Here is a 24,378-nt window from a genome sequence, read left to right as displayed (position 1 = left end):
ATCTCTAATGTCCTGAATGCATTACATGAAGAGTGAAAGGGAGAGGAGTCACCAAACACACATCCAAAGTGCATGTCTCTCGTTTCATGAGCATTTTCAGTGCAGGTTCATTACTGAGGTTTTTTTTTCACAAATTCAGGACACTTTTTTGGCTTCATAGGTGCATTTTCAGTGCTGAATACCCGCTACCAAGTCTGCATGAACAGTTCAAGAACTCGTGATCATAGGTAGCAGTTCATTGGTTCAAATAATATAGGCGTCACATGTGGATGAACAGTTCAACAATTCAGGTTTCATCAGTGCAAAGCTCAAATGAATGCAAGTGGAGATGCTCGATCCGGAGAGGGGAGGGGCCGTACAGGGTGGCGCTTGTGCTTGCCCATGGCCAGAATAGGCAGCGGTGCACCGTGGTGGAGGAGATGGCTGGGGCGGGGGTGGCACGCCAGCAGGTTGGCGTCGGCCGGGATCCGGAGTCCTCGCTCGTCGGCGAACTTATCCACGGAGGAGAAGGCGAGGTGGCTCATGGGAAGGAGCAGCAGTATACCGCGGCACGCGGTTGGGGCGTCGACCGGTGTCACCTGGACAGTGGAGCAGGCGCAGCCGCGCATGGCAGAGCTCGGGAGGCTGCCTCTTTTCGGAAAGAGTGGGGGGGAGGGGATGGCCGGCGAGCTCGGGGAGAGGGGCGACGCGTCGGGGGAGAGGGGCGGCGCGGCGGCGCATCTGGGGAGAGGGGCGGCGGCGCGTCGGTGTAGAGGAGTGGCGCCGCGGTGGGGGACGAGGATGGCGCCGCGGTGGGGGACTGGGGTGGCCGTGGGCGGCGCAAGGCGGAGGGGCATGGAGCGGCGGCGAGGCATGGGTGGATGGGATTGGGGACTCGGGAGGTGGGTGGGCGAGTTGGTGTGAAATTGCTTTTTCTTTTCTTTTCAATCCATCCGGTTCGGGCCCGTGGGCTACATTCAAAAAATTGTGTCGTGCGTGCCCTTATAGAGGCGAAGAGTAAAAGCAACGTGTACAATATGTAGTATCATAAAATAATAGCAAACGAAAAAAAAAAAATGAAAACACAAAATTAAAGGAAAAAAATCATAAAACCAAAACCCTCAAACATTTTAGTACCGGTTGAGGTCTTCCCGCCCCTGGCGCTGGTTCATGCCACGTGGTGGCCCTTTAGCGGCGGTTCGTGCAGAACCGGTACTAAAGAGAGGGGGACCTTTAATCCCCTTCCTTTAGTGCCGGTTGCAGAACCGGCACTAAAGGTCCTTACGAATCGGTGATACATCTCGGTTCTGCACTAGTGTACTCTAGCAAAACTAGCCAGACTATTACTTGCCTTATTTTGAGAGCGAGAAATATGAGTAATACAAGTTTGTCTAAGGCGCAATAAAAATCTAATTTCATTTACCAAGGAGGCATAAACCGACCGGTCCACTGCATCACATGAAATCATGGACACAGTCACTTCCGAGTCCACCTCGATGACAATGGGAATTTCAGTCCTCTGAATGGCTAATGATAGACCTTCTATGCACGCGCGCAACTCCGCGTCTCCGCTTCTAGAGCATCTATGCAAGCTAAGAATAAGACCGTCCCCATATTATTACGTAGTATCATTCCAGCGCCTGCACTATTATTCGAAACATAAGAGCCATCAGTATTTAATTTCATCCAACCATGCACTGGCGGCATCCATACCGGAGAAATGTTTTAACGTGGAGCTAGCACTGGTGCAGGTGACCGGTCATATGAAATAATGGTTTTGTCCTTTATCGGATCAACATCAGTATTCAGCGTGACACCAATCAACTCATCCAGATATCTCTGCAGAAATTTGACAGATACTTCCATGGTCGGTTCTGGTCTGTGGTGGTTCACGACCGTGGAGACGCGTGACGCAGAGTGTCCGCGGCGCGGTGACGTAGTCGTGCGTAGAAGCATGCGGCGACGTTGGACGGAGGCGTTCAAGACGACGACAGACAACGAGCCGTGTCAAGAGTGGAAGGAAAATTGTTAGCCATGATCTTGCATGCATGTTGTTAAATGGTTGTTAGCTACATGCATGGCTGGGTCAAGTGTGGCGGTTGAGAGAGTGGCTCACACCGGTGCCCTGCATGTACTTAGTGGTTAGTTCGTGCGTGTGGGTGCTGACCGAGTAGTGATATTAGGTCTAGCTTGTTGCTCGGCTGTGCATGCGTGAGGCTATATAAGATGTGTGTCTGGTGTGTCCACAGATTGACTTGGAGTAGTAGCTATTGTTGGAAATATGAGCAATTTACCAAATGATTTTATTAACAGAAATACTAGATAAAACATGACTAATATAATAGAGATAAAACAAGTCATGCTTTCTGAGAGAAAGAAGGTAAATAGCTTCTGCATATATGAACCGTAGCCTAGCATATCTATAGCAGACAGTAGAACTAGTTGCATATATGAAGTAGAACCTAACATATGTAGAGCAAGTACTAGTACGAGAAATTGTGGCAGGACATCTAACATAAAGAAGAACACGTACGGGACAGCAGCAGCAGTAGCACTGGACTTGCGGTCGGTGTCCTCGCCAGCCATGTCGCTGAGGAGGTTGTCGACGTCGGGGAAGAAGTCGTCGTCGGGGAAGTAGTCGACGGAGTCCGGGGCGTCCGTGTCGAAGGAGTCAGTCAGTAGTCGCGCAGAGTGCTCCCCAAAAACCTTATCACCCTTCTCCCGTACATGACTCAAAGAGGTGCGGTTTCGGAGGCCTACTGTCCCGACGTGCGGTGCACGCCGCAAGCCGGGATGAGGAAGATAGCAGCAGCTCAGAGATAGAACCGATGGCGAGAGGAAGGAGAAGTTCTGGTGCGTCTCTCTGGGAGGAGCGACCTCCCTTTTATAGGCGCAAGAGAAGGAGGCGAGAGGGCAGTGACGGAAGGTGAAACGAAGAGACGGAGGCGAAGCGAACAGCCAGCAGCCGAAGGGCTGCACCGTTCGCATTCGAACTCCACTTTCACAAAAATCTTTTCAGCTTCCGTGTGACCTTTCATATACCCGTAGTGCGTGGCAAAAATTTAGATATCGGCTCGGCTCATTCCCGCAACCCGCGGCATGTTGTGGCGTGGCGTGGTGGGCGGCGGAGGAGGAGCGCGCGTGGATATCCCTCTTGTTCTCATGTTCGTACAAGTGGGGAAAGAACCTCCCTTATAAGGAGGTCCAACTCCCACTAAACTAGCAATGTGGGACTAAACTTTAGTAGTATCCCTTGCCTTGCACAAATGGGCTAAGTGGGCCTCTAGAATTTATTAGGAATTTCTGAAATAGTTATTGGGCTGCCCAAAATAGACTAAATTTCAGCAATCCCCCACCAGATCCCAGAGGCACACAGAAATTTGCCTTTGGTTCCAAAACACTGTTTTATATACCGGTACTGTAGTGGAGACTGTTAAGTTGAACTTCCACCTAGAACTCTATGCTACACTAGTAAGCAACTTGAACAGTGGACTGGGCCTTGAAGTGCAAGTTTTTTGTGAATCTATCTTCACATAAAGCCTTGACCGATACGTGGCTACCGCGGGTCTTCTCAGTGGGTGGAGCTTATGCGTCATACTCCGTGACCTTTTACATTTGACAATCGGACTCATATGGGTGTGTTCTTCAAAAGATGTTCTGCAGGCTAACATCTCTGCTTAAATAAGCCACTTAGAACACATTAAGATATACATCAACCTGCCATGCAGATTAGGAGAGTATTGCATCTTCATGGAGTGGTATTGTGAATAGTAAGGATACTCTCCTCTCAGTTGACCAACAGTTTGTCTTCCACATCTAATTCACAGGATCTCCGATCATAATGAATAGGTTACCACTGTGAACAACTCATATTGTGGGTTTAGTGCTGTGAGTTCTGCTTCCATTGTTGACCTCGTTAAGATGGTCTGCTTGCAAGACTTCCAAGAAACAGCGCCACCTCCATGAGTGAATACATAACTGCTCGTGGCCTTTATATCATCAGCATCTGAGATCCAGTTTGAGTCACTATACCCTTCAAGCACCTTTGGATGCCCGGTGTAGTGAATTCCATAATTTGCAGTGCCTTTCAAATAACGCAAAACTCTCTCTAGAGCTTTCCAATACACATCTCCTGGTTTTGAGACAAACCGACTCAGTTTGCTAACAACAAAAGAGATGTCAGGTCTTACAGCACTTGCTAAGTACATAAATGAGCCAATAATTTGAGAATATTTCAATTGATCTCTAGCAATTCTTCAATTCTTTCCAAGTAACACACTCGCATCATATGGTGTTGGAGAGGGCTTGCAGTCACTATAGCCAAAGCGACTCAAGATCTTTTCCACATAGTGAGATTGAAGCAATGTAATCCCAACATCATAGTCTCTCAACAACTTGATGTTCAGAATGACATCAGCCACTCCTAAATCCTTCATCTCAAAACAACGAGATAGGAAAACCTTGACCTCCTTAATAACATTCAGATTTTTTCCAAAAATCAGCATGTCATCAACATACAAGCACAGGATAACTCCCTCGCCCCCACCATGGCGATAGTACACACATTTGTCAGCTTCGTTCACAACAAAGCCTGCAGCTGTTAAAGTTCTTTCAAACTTCTCATGCCACTGTTTGGGTGCTTGCTTAAGTCCGTACAAAGACTTCAGCAACTTGCACACTTTCCCTTCCTGACCATCTAGTACAAACCCATCTGGTTGTTCCATATAAATTTCCTCGTCCAACTCTCCATTTAGGAAAGCAGTCTTAACATTCATTTGATGAACGAGAAGACCATGCGAGGCAGCTAGTGAAAGTAGAACTCGAATAGTGGTCAGTCGAGCCACAGGTGAGTAAGTATCAAAGAAGTCTCCACCTTCCTTTTGGGTATAACCCTTAGCCACGAGCCGAGCCTTGTACTTTTCAATAGTACCATCAGGCCTAAGCTTCTTCTTGAATACCCATTTGCATCCTATAGGTTTGCACCCATAAGGACGATCAGTTATCTCTCAGGTTTCATTCGCCAAGATGGAATCCATCTCGCTACGAACCGCTTCCTTCCAGTAGTCAGCATCTTCAGATGCATAGGCCTCTGAAATAGAACTGGGAGTGTCATCTATGAGATACACAAGAAAATCATCACCAAAGGACTTTGCAGTCCTCTGTCTCTTGCTCCTAGTAGGAACTTCATTGTTCTCCTCCACAGGACTTTCAAAGTGTTCCATCGAAATGGCAGGTTCGGTAATTGTAACTGGTCCCTGATTCGATGAACTAGGCATCTCCTGATTAGATGAGGTAGCCATATCCTTCATGGGAAAGATATCTTCAAAGAAAGTCGCATCATTCGACTCCATGATCGTACCGACATGTATGTCAGGTACCTCAGATTTTACAACCAATAATCTATAGCCAATGCTATGAAAAGCAGATCCCAAGAAAACACAATCCACAGTCTTTGGTCCAAACTTCCGCTTCTTTGGAATTGGAACATTGACTTTCGCCAAACAACCCCATGTTCGTAGATAAGAGAGTTTTAACCTTTTCTTCTCCCATTCCTCGAATGGAGTTATCTCTTTGTTCTTTGTGGGAACTCGGTTTAGGACATGACATGCAGTCAATATCGTCTCCCCCCACCATGCCTTGGAGAGACCCGAAGTGTCTAACATGGCGTTAACCAAATCTGTTAGAGTACGGTTCTTTCTTTCGGCCACCCCATTTGACTGAGGTGAATAGGGAGGCGTCCTCTCATGGATTATACCATGTTCCGCACAAAAAGCATCAAATTCATTGGAAAAATACTCTCCACCACGATCGGACCTAAGCCTCTTGATTTTTCGATCAAGTTGGTTTTCCCCTTCAGCTTTATAGATCTTGAAAAAGTTCAAAGCCTCATCCTTAGATTTCAGAAGATACACATGGCAGTATCTAGTGGAGTCATCAATTAACTTCATGAAATATTTCTTTCCACCTTTTGTCAAAACACCATTCATTTCACATAGATCTGAATGTATGAGCTCTAGTGGTGCAAGATTTATCATTTCCGCAGTCGTGTGAGACTTACGAGGTTGCTTAGCTTGCACAGACACTTGACACTTAGATCCCTTGACAGTGGTGAAACTAGGGATTAAGTTCAACTTCGCTAGTCGTGACATGCAACCAAAGTTAACATGACAAAGACGTGAATGCCACACATTTGATTCACTATTGTTGCAAATATGATTAACAACTTTATTGCAAATGTCTGATAAGGATAAATGAAATAGGCCTCCTGACTCATAGCCTTTACCAACAAAGGTTCCATACTTGGATATTACAAATTTATTTGACTCAAAGACAAGCTTGTAGCCATCTCTACACAGAAGAGATCCGCTAACAAGATTTTTATTGACGGAGGGGACATAATGCACGTTCTTCAGCCGCATGATCTTCCCCGAAGTAAACTTCAGATCGACCATGCCAACACCACGAGCATAAGCACTTGAACCATTGCCCATCAGCACGGTTGAAGTCCCCGTGGTCTAATAAGACGAAAATATGGAAATATCACCGCATACATGCACATTAGCACCCGTGTCAATCAACTAGTCAGGAGAATGACATACTGAAAGAATAGTGGGAAATATACCATACCCAGCATCCTTCATGTCAGTGTCTCCAATGACAACATTAGCGGTCTTGCCGCCTTTCCTAGGATGACGCTTGTCATAGCGATTAGGGCAACTAGGAGCCCAATGATCAGGATCCCCACACACATGACAAGCACTTTTCTTGTTGCCATTCTTCTTCTTGAAGTTCGTGTGTTGCACAGCCTTGTTCTTCCCATCAAACTTTGCTTTACCATCAAACTTGCCCTTGTTCTTGAACTTGTGGGGCTGAAACTTTTGCTTCTGTACCACATTGGCACTAGATCCTCGCTCGATACCTCGAGCACGTGTGTCCTTTGCTCTCGCCTTTTCTTCCACATCAAGAGTGCCAATGAGATCCGGAACGGAAAACTCCTGCCTCTTATGCTTCAGTAAGGTAGCAAAGTTCCTCCACGAAGGAGGAAGCTTAGTGATGATACCTCCGGCAACAAACTTGTCCGGTAGCACACAACTGAAGTGCTCAAGTTCTCTAGCAAATGACTGTATCTCATGAGCTTGCTCAACCACGGAGCGCTCTTCAGTCATCCTGTAATCATAGAATTGCTCCATGATGTACAGCTCAGTGCCAGCATCCGAGACCCCAAACTTGGCCTCGAGTGCATCCCACATATCTTTTCCATTATCAATTGACGCATAAGCATCAACTATGTTCTCACCAAAACACTCAAGAGAGCAGCCTTAAACAGAGTATTCATTTTGTGAAAGGCTTGTGCCTGTTGAGCATGAAGCTCCCCTTCAAGTTTGCCAAGAGTGGCGTCATAGCAACTCATGGTTTGAAACCATAAGACTGCTCTCACGCGCCACCTCTTATAGTGGATACCCTCAAACATAGGAGGTCTCATGGAAGCAGCAAAACCACTTGGTGTAAATTGCCTATAATAAGGTTTTTGGATTGTTGGAAATATGAGCAATTTACCAAATGATTTTATTAACAGAAATACTAGATAAAGCATGACTAATGATTTACCCGTAGTGCGTGGCAAAAAATTAGATATCGGCTCGGCTCATTCCCGCAACCCGCGGCGCGGCGCGGCGAGGCGGGCGGCGAAGGAGGAGCGCGCGTGGATATCCCTCTTGTTCTCATGCTCATACAAGTGGGGAAAGAACCTCCCTTATAAGGAGGTCCAACTCCCACTAAACTAGCAATGTGGGACTAAACTTTAGTAGTATCCCTTGCCTTGCACAAATGGGCTAAGTGGGCCTTTAGGATTTATTAGGAATTTCTGAAATAGTTATTGGGCTGCCCAAAATAGACTAAATTCCAGCAGCTATGAGAAACAATGTAGTCTCCAGTGGTCTCTCATGTGGGTGTGCCCGTGGTGGTTGTCGGGGCTGCAGGCCTCCGAGGAATAGTGTTGGAAATCTCCGCCGGAGCCCTCGATGAGGACACTCACGGGTTGGCGGGCGACGGTGATGATGAGGGCTCGCTTGTCGTTGGCGGCCACACGCTCGAAGCCGGTGATGGAGACCGCTTTCAGGCAGGCGGCATAGTGGTCGTCGTTGCTAGGCTCCGGGGGGAGCCCCCTACCTGAATGTTCCTATTGATTTTATCTGTCACAGGGGCGAAAGTTACACAATGGAGGAGAGAGTTCATTTTACATCATGAGGCTAAGCCCTCCCAACATCAACTAATTACCGGCAGAGACGCACGCATCAAGGAGGTGAATGCTCGCAGCCAAGTATCACCGTCAGATCATGTGTCCCTCCACATATGCCCACGCCAAAGGACGGGGTTTTCCCTACAGCGCGCGCGAGGTTGTCCACGAATATCTTGAAGCGCATGTCATCGCCGCCGGTTCCTATTGAAGTCGACCCCCAACGCGCGACCCAGTCGTGATACAACATGCGCTCGTCGGCCGGACGAGGAGTAGGTCAGCAGAAGCATCAAGGACAGAAGGGTAAGAGCCGCTAGAGCCAAGCCCCGACCTGTCGCCATGGTGGTGGTGGTTGATGAGCTAGGATGCTCTGTTCGTGTGTGTGGTTGTAGCTAGGCTTTGGCAGTGGCGCCGGTATTTATAGCAGGCCGGCCTGAGAAGAGTAGGGCACTACACTGACTGTAGTAGCTAGGGAGGGAGGGTTAGCAACTTGTGAGCGATCGATCTAGTCCTTGGATTGCTCGCTCGCTTGCTCGATATATATGGACCTTGTTAAATGCGATACATGTGGCACAAAGAAATTCCATCCAGATATTTTTTGATGGTAACTTTAGCTAAAAGAAGATAGCAACTTTCTCCTTTTTTCGAAAGGGGGGGGGGGCTTCCCGGCCTCTGCATCAGAACGATGCATACGCCCACCTTTATAAAAAACAAATAAGTTCAACAAGGTCTTGTAGTCTCAAAAAAGTAAATGAAAGCTCACAAAGAGCCAATAAAAACGGCCACAAAAGCCACAACCCGCTGGCACAAAAAAGATAGGAAAACTAATTGCCTATCCTATTACATGACCGCCATCCAAACCGGTTGAATATATCCCGTGCTATCATCTCTCACCGGATAGATCCAGTAACCAAACGCTCCCTGGCCTCCGTCGGAGTGAGTAGCGACCACCTACGAATCAAAGCAGTGGCCTGGAAGATAACCTGCAAAAAATAAATATTTGATGTTCGGTTAAAGACGAAATCATTTCTGCAATTCCACACAGCCCACAAGCACATACTCCTACGCGAATGTGGCACGTCGTTTTGAACTCTATCCCGTTAAGCCATGTTCCAAATAACGAGCTGACAGAGCTCGGAGGAGTAATATTAAAAGCTATGTGCACCGTCCGCCATAGAACCTTAGCCAACGGGCAATCTAGAAAGAGGTGTTTGATAGTTTCATCCCGATCACAGAAGCTACACCTAGTAGGTCCTGTCCAGTTACGCTTTGCCAGATTTTCTTTAGTTAAGATGACTTGTTTATGTACAAACCACATAAACACTTTGATTTTCAACGGAACCTTGACTTTCCAGACATATTTGGAACTAGGAATGTAGCTAGAATTGATAACATCAAGATACATTGATTTAACTGTGAACTCCCCAGTCCTAATAAGGTTCCAGCGCAACTTATCGGGTTGTTGAGATAGCTGAACCTCCATCAGTCTACTCACTAAATGAATCCATGCTTCCCAACGATTGCCAACTAGCGTCCTTCTGAATTGAATATTAAGGGGGACGGACTGGAGTACTGTTGCAACGTAAGCCTCGCGTCGTTGAACAATACTATAAAGAGACGGGTATTGAAGCGCAAGGGGTGTCTCTCCTAGCCAAGTATCCTCCCAGAATCGCATGCTAGAGCCATTTCCGACAATAAACTTTGTCCTATTGAAAAATGCTGCTTTAACTCTCATGAGCCCTTTCCAAAAAGGCGAATCCAGCGGCCTCACTGTCACCTAGGACAATGTTTTGGATTGGAGATACTTACTACGGAGAATCTACGCCCATGTGGCCTCAGTCTCAACAGATAACTTATACAGCCACTTACTGAGAAGACATATGTTCTTGACTTCAAGGTTTTCAATCCCAAGACTCCCTTGGTCTTTTGGTCGACAAATGATATCCCATTTGGCAAGTTTGTATTTTATTTTTAGCTCATCACTCTGCCAGAAGAAACAAGATCGATAGAAGTCCAGTCTTTTCCTTACTCCAACTGGAACCTCGAAAAAGATAAGAGAAACATAGGCATACTCATGAGAACCGGATTAATAAGAATTAATCAGCCTCCATATGACATGAGCTTGCCCTTCCAGCAACTCAGTTTCTTCTCAAATCGATCCTCGATACACTTCCATTCTCTGTTTGTCAGCTTACGATGATGAATTGGTATACCTAAATACGTAAAAGGTAAACTCCCCAATTCACATCCAAACAATTGCATATAAGCCTCTTGTTAATCTTTGGCTCTTCCAAAACAGAACAATTCGCTTTTATGAAAGTTAATCTTTAACCCGGTCAATTGTTTAAATAAGCATAACAACAGCTGCATATTTCTCGCTTTCGCCAAGTTATGCTCCATAAAGATGATCGTATCATCGGCGTACTGTAGGATAGAAACACCTCCATCCACTAGGCGAGGCACCAGACCACCCACCTGGCCAGCCTCCTTAGCTCTTCCTATTAAAATTGCCAACATATCAACTACAATGTTGAACAAAATAGGAGACATTGGGTCACCTTGTCGCAGCCCTTATGTGTCTGGAAATAATGACCTATGTCGTCATTCACTTTAATTCCAACACTCCCTTTTTGTGTGAAAGATTCTACCTGGCGTCGCCAGGCTTCATCGAAACCTTTCATGCGTAAGGCCTGTTGAAGGAACGATCATTTGACTTTATCGTACACCTTCTCGAAATCCATCTTGAAAACCACTCCATCAAGTTTTTTCGAATGGATTTCGTGGAGCGTTTCATGAAGGACGACAACCCCTTCAAGGATGTTTCTGTCCGGCATGAAAGCAGTTTGGGAGTGCTGCACCATAGAGTGTGCAATTTGCGTGAGCCTATTCGTCCCAACCTTGGTGAAAATTTTGAAACTAACATTAAGAAGACAGATCGGCCTGAACTGCTCAATCCTCACAGCCTCTGTTTTCTTAGGAAGTAGGGTTATCGTTCCAAAATTCAGGTGAAATAGTTGAAGCTCCCAGAGAATAAATCAGGTTACATCGGTACAAATCCCCCTTAATAATATGCCAGCACTTTTTATAAAACTTCGCCGAAAAGCCATCCGGCCCAGGAGCCTCATTATTTTTCATTTGAGAGATAGCTTCAAACACCCCCTTCTCCGAAAATGGGGCGGTTAAAATCTCATTCTCATTAGCGGCAAGTTGAGGAACATGCTCAATCCGAGACTCATCCAGGGATACACTATTGTCCTCCGGAGGCCCAAATAACTGCTTGCAGTATTCGGTAATGTAAAGCTTTAAGTTCTCCTGTCCTAAAATCATCCCTTCATCCTGTTCAAGCTGAAAGATTCTCTTCTTTCTATGCTTGCCATTAGCGATCATGCGAAAGAATTGAGTGTTTGCGTCCCCCTGGACGACTTTGTGAACCTTTGACCGCAGTGCCCATTTCAATTCCTCCTCACGGAGAAGCTCTTTCAACCTCATCTCCGCCTCAAGCTTTGCATGAATCTCCGTGGCTTGAAGAATTGTGGACTCGGCTATGAGATCCAGTGACTGAATAAGTGTAAGGAGCCTCTCCTTTTCAGCCTTATAAATCCCACTAAGATGCTTAGCCCACCCACGCAAGAAACTTCTCAAGTGCCTTATCTTATTCTGCCAGCGCTCAATCGCAGTCCTTCCTCCTGTATCCTTAGCCCATTCCCTGGCTACCAGATCCAAGAAGCCCTCTCATTCAAACCAAGCCATTTCAAACAAAAAGGAAATTTTGTTTCCCGTGTGAGTGGCCTCGCCAGAGTCCACGAACAGAGGCGTGTGGTCGGAAATACCACGTGAAAGCGCTTGGACCATAACCAAAGGAAATTTCTGTTCCCATTCGACGCTCACAAGGACTCGATCCAACTTCTCAAACGTCGGATTTGGCAAATTATTAGCCCAAGTAAAATTTCTACCCGAAAGCTCTATCTCTCGCAGATCCAAGCTTTCAATAATGGTATTAAACATGAACGACCACCTACCGTCGAAATTATCATTGTTCTTTTCCTCTCTTCTTCTAATAATGTTGAAGTCACCCCCAACCAGGATTGGAAGCTGCCCGGAACCGCAAATGCGAACAAGATTTGCCAAAAACTCTGGTTTAAGTTCGGGCTGTGCGGCACCATAAACCGCCACTAGAGGCCAATTAAACCCATCATCATTCGATCTAACCCGGAACTTAACTGCGAAGTCTCCCATCATGACACTTCGGACTTCGAGCGAATCGCATCTAACTCCAAGTAAGATCCCACTCGATCTTCCTCTCGGAGGCAAGCAATGCCAATCAAAATCGACACCACCCAATAAAGTACTAAGAAACTGGGGTGCGAAATTATCTCTACCAGTTTCCGAGAGAGCAATAAAATCCAACCTATGCTCGATAGACGCATCTGCAAGAAACCTTTGTTTAGCCAAGTCTCTCAGACCTCTGCTATTCCAAAAGATTCCTTTCATATTTCATCATGAAATTTTTTAGTAGTACGGATCCTAGCACTCCTACGCACCGCTGACGCACGATAGATCTTCCGCTTCCACTTACGTTTAGGCTTGTGTTGATCCTCCACCCGGTCCTCACAACCGGGCTTCGTGGGCCTAACTACTGCGTCAACAAAAATATCATCCTCTTCCTCTGACTCAGGATGGGATGGTGCAAGATCCGCATAGAGATTATCGAGTACCCTGACCCCCAAAGCATCTATCTTAGAATCATTCATAGGCCTAACTGCAGCTAAGTTATGAATCATTTCAATAGCGCGTTCTGCTTCCAAATCCAGCATATCATTAACAGAGTTAGAGATTTCACTATCATTACTCCCTAGTGAAACTCCTAAATGATTTGCATTATTAATAATCTCATCATTAGAAAAATGCAAAATGGAATTAGGGATGTTGACCGACATACCAGTAGTGGCCTCAATGCCACGAAGCTTGGCCGCCCTCATGGCGCACCACTCCTGCATGTCATCAACCTCCGGAAGATCCTCGAGAAGACAACTCATCCGTCGGCCCATAGAAATCGGATTTGGAATCCCTCCAAAAGCAATGACCTCCTCCCGGGAAGCGGTCGTCATCTCCCTCAAATCGAGGCCTGGGGTCACCGGTGCGCCGGATGCGGGAAGCAAAAGGGCCTCCTGTCCGTGCTCCCCTGCCCCTCCGGTCCTCTGGCTGGTGGGCGTGGTGGGCGACACCAGAGGCACGACCACCCTAGTCGCCAGAGAAGAGGCAGGAGTCGAGGCCACCTGGCCCGGACTCCCCCCCAGCCTCATCGCCGCAAGTGGAGAAGGGGGAGTCGAGGCCACCTGCCCCGGACTCCCCCAACCTCATCGCTGCAAGTGGATAAGGGGGAGCCGAGGCCACTGATAACCCACAAGTATAGGGGATCGCAACAGTTTTCGAGGGTATAGTATTCAACCCAAATTTATTGATTCGACACAAGGGGAGCCAAAGAATATTCTCAAGTATTAGAAGCTGAGTTGTCAATTCAACCACACCTGAAAACTTAGTATCTGCAGCAAAGTGTTTAGTAGCAAAGTAATATGATAGTGGTGGTAGCGGTAACAAAAGTAAAGACAGGAAAAGTAATGTTTTTGGTATTTTGTAGTGATTGTAACAGTAGCAACAGGAAAGTAAAAAAGCGTAAACCAGTATATGGAAAACTCGTAGGCACCGGATCAGTGATGGATAATTATGCCGGATGCGGTTCATCATGTAACAGTCATAACATAGGGTGACACAGAACTAGCTCCAACTCATCAATGTAATGTAGGCATGTATTCCGTATATAGTCATACGTGTTTATGGAAAAGAACTTGCATGACATCTTTTGTCCTACCCTCCCGTGGCAGCGGGGTCCTATTGGAAACTAAGGGATATTAAGGCCTCCTTTTAATAGAGAACCGGAACAAAGCATTAGCACATAGTGAATACATGAACTCCTCAAACTATGGTCATCACCGGGAGTGGTCCCGATTATTGTCACTTTGGGGTTGCCGGATCATAACACATAGTAGGTGACTATAGACTTGCAAGATAGTATCTAGAACTCACATATATTCATGAAACCATAATAGGTTCAGATCTGAAATCGTGGCACTCGGGCCCTAGTGACAAGCATTAAGCATAGCAAAGTCATAGCAACATCAATCTCAGAACATAATGGATACTAGGGATCAAACCCTAACAAAACTAACTCGATTACATGATAAATCTCACCCAACCCATCACCATCCAGCAAGCCTATGATGCAATTACTCACGCACGGCGGTGAGCATCATGAAATTGGTGATGGAGGATGGTTGATGATGACGACGGCGATGAATCCCCCTCTCCGGAGCCCCGAACGGACTCCAGATCAGCCCTCCCGAGAGGTTTTAGGGCTTGGCGGCGGCTCCGTATCGTAAAACGCGATGACTTCTTCTCTCTGATTTTTTCTCTCCAAAAGCAAATATATAGAGTTGGAGTTGGCTTCGGAGGGTCAACAGGAGGCCCACGAGGTTGGGGGGCGCGCCCTAGGGGGGGGGGGCGCCCCCACCGTCGTGGAAAGGGTGTGGGACCCCTGGTCTTCATATTTGGCGAGGATTTTTTTTATTTTTTCTAAGACCTCCCGTGGAGTTTCAGGTCATTCCGAGAATATTTGTTTTCTGCACATAAAACAACACCATGGTAATTCTACTGAAAACAACGTCAGTCCGGGTTAGTTCCATTCAAATCATACAAGATAGTCCAAAACAAGGGCAAAAGTGTTTGGAAAAGTAGATACGACGGAGACGTATCAACTCCCCCAAGCTTAAACCCTTGCTTGTCCTCAATCAATTCAGTTGACAAACTGAAAGAAAGAAAGAAAAACTTTTACAAACTCTGTTTGCTCTTGTTGTTGTAACTATGTCAAGCCAGCATTCAAGTTTTCAGCATAGATCATAACTAACCACATTTGCAATAATTCTCAGGTCTCATCATTACTCATATCAATAGCATAATCAACTAGCAAGTCATAATAATAAATCTCGGATGACAACACTTTCTCAAAACAATCATAATATGATATAATAAGATGGTATCTCGCTAGCCCTTTCTGAGACCGCAAAACATAAATGCAGAGCACCTTTAAAGATCGAGGACTAACTAGACATTGTAATTCATGGTAAAAGAGATCCAATCATAGTCATACCCAATATAAATTAACAGTGATGAATGCAAATGACGGCTGTGCTCTCCAGCTAGTGCTTTTTAATAAGAGGGTGATGACTCAACATAAAACTAAATGGATAGTTTGCATAAAGCATGGGACTGGGCATCCCGGTGACCAGACATTTATCTCGTGAATGAGGAGCGGAGTCCACTCCTCTTGAGAATAACCCGCCTAACATGGAAGATACATACAGCCCTAGTTGATACATGAGCTATTCGAGCATACAAAACAAGATATTTATTTGAAGGTTTAGAGTTTGGCACATACAAATTTACTTGGAATGGCAGGTAGATACCGCATATAGGAAGGTATAGTGGACTCATCTGGAATAACTTTGGGGTTTAGGGGATTGGATGCACAAGCAGTATTCCCGCTTAGTACAAGTAAATGCTAGCAAAAGACTGGGAAGCGACCAACTAGAGAGCGACAGCAGCCATTTACATGCATTAAAATTAATAAACATTGGATGCAAGCATGAGTAGGATATAATCCACCATGAACATAAATATCATGAAGGCTATGTTGATTTTGTTTCAACTACATGCGTGAACATGTGCCAAGTCAAGTCACTTGAATCATTCAAAGGAGGATACCACCTCATCATACCACATCATAACCATCTCAATAGCATGTTGGCACACAAGGTAAATCATTATAACTCATAGCTAATCAAGCATGACACAAGCAATTCTGATCTCTAATTGTCATTGCAAACATGTTTATTCATAATAAGCTGAATCAAGGACGACGAGCTCATCATATTTACAAAAACAAAAGAGGTCGAGTTCATACCAGCTTTTCTCATCTCAGTCAGTCCATCATATATCATCATAATTTCCTTTCACTTGCACGACCGAACGGTGTGAATAATAATAAGAGTGCACATGCATTGGACTAAGCTGGAGTCTGCGAGCATTCAATAAACAAGAGAAGACAAGGCAATATGGGCTCTGGTTAAATCAACAATAATGCATATAAGAGCCACTTCAACAATTTAATTATGGTCTTCTCCTACTGACCCCTAAAGAAAAGAAAAGAAATAAAACTATTTACACGGGAAAGCTCCCAACAAGAAAAAGAAGAACAGGAAATATTTTTGGGTTTTCTTTTTAATTATTACTACTACAGCAAAAAAATAAACTAATACTAATTTTTTTGGTTTTTCTTAAGGTTTAACAAGCAAACAAGAAGAAAGCAGGAAAAAGAAAATGAACTAGCATGGATATTACAGTGAAAAAGTATGAGCACCGACATCTAGCAATGAGTGTGTGTGAACATAAATGTAATGTCGGTGAGAAATACGTACTCCCCAAGCTTAGGCTTTTGGCCTAAGTTGGTCTATGGCCACGGCTGGCCTGGTGGATATCCATAATAATAGTTGTTGGGGTCGTACTGTGACAAGGAGGAAGAAGGCTCCGATTGCCACTGGCCGGCAATCATCTCGGGATCCCACTGATAGTTAGACTGTCGTGAAGGATCAAATTGTGGTTCCGGTTCTGGCTCCTTAGCTGGTGCAGGGTTTCGATAGGCGTGAATAGCCATCAACGAAACAAGGTACGTGCCTACAGTCAAATCAAACAAAGAAGGAGCAGGCAAGGTAATAGTCTCAGGATGATGTTTATTAAAGAACAATTGATATCTAAGCTCCCCTGCCCTATTCTTAACAATAAAATCATGTGCGAACATACTTTTGTGATCTAGATAAACACGGGGTAGCACTTTTTCTTCCTTCTCAGCATGCCTAATAGGTATGTTAAAATGTGCGGCTAGGCGTGTGGCATAAATGCCTCCAAAGATGGGGCCCTTAGTACGGTTCATATTTAACCGTCTAGCAATAATACCGCCCAAACTAAAAGTGTTATTACTATATAAACCCTGGAGTAGACTAATTAAATCAGGGATACTAAGGTTTTCAGAATTTCCGCGTCCAATTAAACAACGACTAGCAAATAATGCAAAGTAACGCAAAACAGGAAAATGTATGCTAGTGATTCGTGCATCAGAAACCTTCCCGGTTTCTCCTACAGTGATATTATCAATAAACCCAGCCACATCATCATGATGTGGTTCTTCTGTCTTGTCCCCAAAAGGGACTAAGCGAATCTGACAGAAATCATAAAGTGACATCTCCTTGGGCTCATCATATAAATGAAATTCCACCGCAGGTGGTGAGTTCCTAGGATAAAAATAAAAGTTTTGCACAAATGTATTTGCGAGTAAGAGATACTGATCGCATTGGTCATGGAGGAAAGCGGTGAGGCCTGCGTTGTGAGCCAATTCATGAAAATCTTCATAGATACCGGCTGCTCTCAAGAAATCTTCAGAAGGCCATTCACACGCCCGAATCTCTGCGGTGCGTGGCAAATTATACTTAGGCTTAGGTGCCTTTTCCTTTGAGCTTTGGCTTGATGAGCCCCTCAATAATCTTCTCATCATTTTTCTGAAACAATCTGAAATTTTTAGTAACTTCAAAATAAAAGTAAACCAAACTCAATAATATTGATAGCATCTACTCCTACAAGTTCCTAGAGCCTATATCAAGAATTAGAACTACTTGGAACCATATAAATTTGACACGCAAGCTCAAGAACATGGTCCTCCATGCAGCACAAATTTGCAAAGAATAAAGCACAAGAACAAAAACTAATTGGACCAATGGAGGAGTCACATACCAAGGAACAATCTCCCCAAGCAGTTTTGCGAGAGGTGCTTTGAGCAAGGAGATCGAAAATCGCAGCAAAAGTGGCTGGAACTCGTGCTTGAGTTGGTTTTTCGGGTTTGTGTGAGATAGAGGAAGAAGATGGGTGCTGGGATAAGTGGAGGAGGGCCACCGTGGGCCCACGAGACAGGGGGCGCGCCCTATAGGGGGGGGGGCCCACCACCCTCGTGACCAGGTGGCAGCTCCTCCCGCGGTAATTTTTGCACAGTAAATCCTCAAATATTCCCGAAAAAATCATATTAAATTGGCATGTCATTCTGAGGACTTTTATTTTCGGGATATTTTTATATTGCACGGATAAGTCAAGAAACAGACAGAAAAATACTATTTTTACTTTATTTAATATAAATAACAAGAAGTATAAAGAAGGTGCAGAAGTTTGTGCTTCTAGTTTCATCCATCTCATGCTCATCAAAAAGAATCCACTAACAAGGTTGATCAAGTCTTGTTAACAAACTCATTCTGATAATCATGAAACCGGAGAAATTTCGAATAACACTAAGTTACCTCAACGGGGATATGCACATCCCCAATAATAAGTATATCATATTTCTTATTGACAGTAGGAAGAGGGAATTCAAAACCTCCAAATATAATCGATGGAATTTTTCCAATAGAATTGATACTATAAACTTGAGGTTGTTCCCTCGGAAAGTGTACCGTATGCTCATTACCATTAACATGAAAAGTGACATTGCCTTTGTTGCACTCAATAACAGCCCCTGCAGTATTAAGAAAAGGTCTTCCAAGAATAATAGACATACTATCGTCCTCGGGAATATCAAGTATATCAAAGTCCGTTAAAATAGTAACGTTTGCAACCACAACAGGCACATCCTCACAGATACCGACAGGTAGAGCAGTTGATTTATCAGCCATTTGCAAAGATATTTCAGTAGGTGTCAACTTATTCAAGTCAAGTCTACGATATAAAGAGAGAGACATAACACTAACACCGGCTCCAAGATCACATAAAGCAGTTTTAATATAATTTCTTTTAATGGAGCAAGGTATAGTAGGTACTCCGGGGTCTCCAAGTTTCTTTGGTATTCCACCCTTAAAAGTATAATTAGCAAGCATGGTGGAAATTTCAGCTTCCGGTATCTTTCTTTTATTAGTAATGATATCTTTCATATATTTAGCATAAGGATTTGATTTGAGCACATCAGTTAATCGCATACGCAAAAAGATAGGCCTAATCATTTCAGCAAAGCGCTCAAAATCCTCGTCATCCTTTTTCTTGGATGGTTTCAAAGGAAAAGGCATGGGTTTCTGAACCCAAGGTTCCCTTTCTTTACCATGTTTCCTAGCAACAAAGTCTCTTTTATCATAACGTTGATTCTTTGATTGTGGGTTGTCAAGATCAACAGCAGGTTCAATTTCTACATCATTGTTATTACTAGGTTGAGCATCATCATGAACATCATCATTATTTTTTTTACTAGGTTCATGTTCATTACCAGATTGTGTTTCAGCATTAGACATAGATATATCATTTGCATTATCAGGTGGTTCAGCAATAGGTTCACTAGAAGTTTGCATAGTTCTATCATTTTTCTTCTTCTTCTTTTTAGAAGAACTAGGAACATCGATATTATTTCTTTGATAATCTTGCTCGATTCTCTTAGGGTGGCCTTCAGGATACAAAGGTTCCTGAGTCATTCTATCAGTTCTAGTAGCCACTCTAATAGCATAATCATTTTTATTACTATTCATTTCATCAAGCACTTCTTTTTGAGCTTTAAGTACTTGTTCTACTTGAGTGATAACCATAGAAGCATGTTTGCTAATAAGTTTAAGTTCACCTCTAATATCAGCCATATAATCTCCCAAGCGTCTAATCATATAAACATTTTCTTTTAATTGTCTACCAAAATAAGCATTGAAGTCATCTTGCTTATACATAAAGTTATCGAACTCATCCAAGCATTGACTAGCAATTTTAGTAGGAGGGACTTCAGCTTTATCATATCTATAGAGAGAATTTACCTTTACTACCTGTGTCGGGATATCGGGATCAGGAGGTTCTTCAGTAAATAAATAATTAAGATCATATGCTTCTTCAATAGGCGGTATATTAAGATCATGTATTTCTTCAATAGGAGGCAAATTCTTAACGTCTTCAGCTTTAATACCTTTTTCTTTCATAGATTTATTTGCCTCTTGCATATCTTTGGGACTGAGAAATAGAACACCTCTCTTCTTTGAAGTGGGTTTAGGAATAGGCTCAGTAATTGGAGCAGGAGTTGGCTCAGGAGCTGGCTCAGGAGGTGCCCAATTATTTTCATTTGTCAACATATTATTCAATAGAATTTCAGCTTCATCCGGTGTTCTTTCCCTGAAAAGAGAACCATCACAACTATCCAGGTAATCTCTGGAAGCATCAGTTAGTCCATTATAAAAAATATCAAGTATTTCAGGTTTCTTAAGAGGATGATCAGGCAAAGCATTAAGTAACTTGAGAAGCCTCCCCCAAGCTTGTGGGAGACTCTTTTCTTTAATTTGCACGAAGTTGTATATTTCCTTCAAAGCAGCTTGTTTCTTATGAGCAGGGAAATATTTAGTAGAGAAGTAATAAATCATATCCTGGGGACTACGCACACAACCAGGATCCAGAGAATTAAACCATATCTTAGCATCACCCTTTAATGAGAACGGAAATATTTTGAGTAAATAGAGGTAACGTGATCTCTCATTATTAGTGAATAGGGCAGCTATATCATTTAACTTAGTAAGATGTGCCACAACAATTTCAGATTCATCGCCATAAAACGGATCAGATTCTACCAAAGTAATTATATCAGGATCAACAGAGAATTCATAGTCCTTATCAGGAACACATATAGGTGAAGTAGCAAAAGCAGGGCCGGGTTTCATTTTATCTCTAAGTGATTCTTTGTTCCATTTAATTAATAACCTCTTAAGCTCATATCTATCTCTGCAAGCTAAAATAGCTAAGGAAGCATCCCTACCAAAAAGATAACCTTTAGGAAGAACAGGCATGTTTTCATCATCACTATCATCATCGTATTCAGATTCAATAATTTCTCTTTCTCTAGCCCTAGCAATTTGTTCATTAAGAAATTCACAAAGGGGCACAGTAGTATCAGGCATAGAAGCAGTTTCATCATAAGTATCATGCATAGCAGAAGTGGCATCATCAATAACATGCGACATATCAGAACGAATAGCAGAAGCAGGTGTAGGTGTCGCAAACTTACTCATAACAGAAGGTGAATCAAGTGCTGAGCTAGATGGCAGTTCCTTACCTCCCCTCGTAGTTGAGGGATAGATCTTGGTTTTAGGATCTCTCAAGTTCTTCATAGTGTCCAGCAGATATAAATCCCAAGTGACTCAAAGAATAGAGTTATGCTCCCCAGCAATGGCGCCAGAAAAAGGTTCTTGATAACCCACAAGTATAGGGGATCGCAACAGTTTTTGAGGGTAGACTATTCAACCCAAATTTATTGATTCGACACAAGGGGAGCCAAAGAATGTTCTCAAGTATTAGCAGCTGAGTTGTCAATTCAACCACACCCGGAAACTTAGTATCTGCAGCAAAGTGTTTAGTAGCAAAGTAATATGATAGTGGTGGTAGCGGTAACAAAAGTAAAGACAGCAAAAGTAATGTTTTTGGTATTTTGTAGTGATTGTAACAGTAGCAGCGGGAAAGTAAATAAGCGTAAACCAGTATATGGAAAACTCGTAGGCACCGGATCAGTGATGGATAATTATGCCGGATGCGGTTCATCATGTAACAGTCATAACATAGGGTGACACAGAACTAGTTCCAGTTCATCAATGTAATGTAGGCATGTATTCCGTATATAGTCATACGTGCTTATGGAAAAGAACTTGCATGACATCTTTTGTCCTACCCTCCTGTGGCAGCGGGGTCCTATTGGAAACTAAGGGATATTAAGGCCTCCTTTTAATAGAGAACCGGAACAAAGCATTAGCACATAGTGAATACATGAACTCCTCAAACTATGGTCATCACCGGGAGTGGTCCTGATTATTGTCACTTCGGGGTTGCCGGATCATAACACATAGTAGGTGACTATACACTTGCAAGATAGGATCTAGAACTCACATATATTCATGAAAACATAATAGGTCCAGATCTGAAATCATGGCACTCGGGCCCTAGTGGCAAGCATTAAACATAGCAAAGTCATAGCAACATCAATCTCAGAACATAATGGATACTAGGGATCAAACCCTAACAAAACTAACTCGATTACATGATAAATCTCATCCAACCCATCACCGTCCAGCAAGCCTACGATGCAATTACTCACGCACGGCGTGAGCATCATAAAATTGGTGATGGAGGATGGTTGATGATGACAACGACGACGAATCCCCCTCTCCGGAGCCCCGAACGGACTCCAGATCAGCCCTCCCGAGAGGTTTTAGGGCTTGGCGGCGGCTCCGTATCGTAAAACGCGATGATTTCTTCTCTCTGATTTTTCTCTCTCCGAAAGCAAATATATAGAGTTGGAGTTGGCGTCGGAGGGTCAACAGGGGGCCCACGAGGTAGGGGGGCGCGCCCTAGGGGGGCCTAGGGGGGGGGCGCCCCCCACCCTCGTGGAACGGGTATGGGCCCCCTGGTCTTCATATTTGGCGAGGATTTTTTATTATTTTTTCTAAGACCTCCCGTGGAGTTTCAGGTCATTCCGAGAATATTTGTTTTCTGCACATAAAATAACACCATGGTAATTCTGCTGAAAACAGCGTCAGTCCGGGTTAGTTCCATTCAAATCATACAAGATAGAGTCCAAAACAAGGGCAAAAGTGTTTGGAAAAGTAGATACGACGGAGATGTATCAGCCACCTTCCCTGGGCCCCCTCCCAAAGGCACCACCATCCTCGGCGGCTCCATCGCCGCCAGAGGAGAGGAAGGAGCCGAAGCTACCTGGCTCGAGCCCCCTCCCCTAGGTGTGGCCAACAACATCGGCACCGTCGCCTGAGGTGCGTCAGCAAACAGAGAGGGGGAAAGAGGGGCCTCCTGCCCGAACTCCTCCCCCCTCCCTCGACCAAGGCCGTCACAGGAGCATCGAGCACATGACTCACAACATCATCAAAATCCAGTGCCGACAGCGAACGCTCCAACACATCATCAGACTCCACCCGCTCACTCCAGAGTCGGAGAGGAGCAGAAGCTGGCTAAAACGACCCAAATCTCAGGGAACTTATAGGAACAGAAGGTGAGGGTGCTGCCCCATCCCCAGACTTCTGAGGAATGGGCACAGAACCGTTGGACACCTCTCGTCTAGCCTCATCCTCTGGCGCCTCCTTATCGCCCGAACTGTCATCCCCCTCATGCATATCCACATCAGTCCCATCAATGGCCTCAGCAAAAAGATCATTATCCTCAAACTCAATCTCAAGGTTAAAAATCTGGCCCTTATACATCCACTTAACCACATGAGGCACAAACTCAATGTCCAGAATACTCACCAGCAATCAGGCCACTCCGTGAGCTCGGGTGAAGGCCATATCTACTCTCTCTGGTTTCCCGACCAAAATTCCCAAGCTAGCAACGACACGCGCATCCTGCATCGGCTTCGAGGGCGCCCCGGAGAAATGTAACCACACCTGAATAAGAGACTTGCCCTGTGGATCAACCCTCTTCCACTCATGGAACTCCAGGATGCACTCTGTGCCAGACACTCTGCACAACCCAAAACTCAGGACCCTCTGCCAATCCTCGATAGAAGGAAAATCCACCTTAAACATATTGGCCTCAATACTGACAAGCTCCCACTGGAAGTCACCAGGAACTAATTCCTTGAGCCTCTGCACAATATGATCCTCAGATACGTCACCTCTGGTAACTTTCACAACCCTAGTGGTCATGTTCTGAACCTCCTCTGGGATCTCCCTCGCACTAGGAGACTCAAAGAACATCAACTCAGCGCAATAGACTCCATACATAGTGATAGTCGGCATCTGATCACAAAAAATTGGGCATTCCCCCGAAGCATGAGTTGGTTTGCCGCAGGTATCACAGAGCTCCGCCACACACTCAGCAATGAAGTGGCCCTTCTCGCCACAATGATAACATATCATCTTCTCTTTCTTACGCGCCCACTTGGACGCTCTATCTGAGTCAGACCTATCCACAGCCTCGACCGAACCCGTCGCTACAGTCTCAGTCTGAGGAATCTCTGCATTGGCCAGCGCCGTCACCACCTCCATAGCCTGACCAAACAG

General features: G+C 44.6%; 1 protein-coding gene across 12 annotated transcripts in view; it reads right to left on the bottom strand.

Annotated features, from left to right (window-relative positions):
• The window catches only part of LOC119300478, a 6,025-nt gene extending 5,150 nt beyond the window's left edge, over window positions 1-875 (bottom strand). For 3 of the 12 annotated variants that reach the window (XR_005146446.1, XR_005146452.1, XR_005146453.1), the window contains exon 1: window positions 360-869. Coding sequence is in view for 1 of the 12 variants with exons in the window: in XM_037577422.1 (XP_037433319.1) it covers window positions 360-854 (495 nt within the window). In the remaining 11 variants the exon portion in view is untranslated. Of the gene's footprint in view, window positions 1-359 lie in introns of all 12 variants that reach the window. The other 9 variants (XR_005146444.1, XR_005146450.1, XR_005146445.1 and 6 more) reach the window with 4 other exon arrangements.
• Between the last annotated feature and the right edge of the window lie 23,503 nt (window positions 876-24,378).

This window comes from Triticum dicoccoides, chromosome 5A (genome assembly GCF_002162155.2).
Source record: "Triticum dicoccoides isolate Atlit2015 ecotype Zavitan chromosome 5A, WEW_v2.0, whole genome shotgun sequence".
Classification (NCBI taxonomy): domain Eukaryota; kingdom Viridiplantae; phylum Streptophyta; class Magnoliopsida; order Poales; family Poaceae; genus Triticum; species Triticum dicoccoides.
Note: the sequence above shows the minus strand (reverse complement) of the source record. Positions and strands in the feature narration are given on the sequence as shown.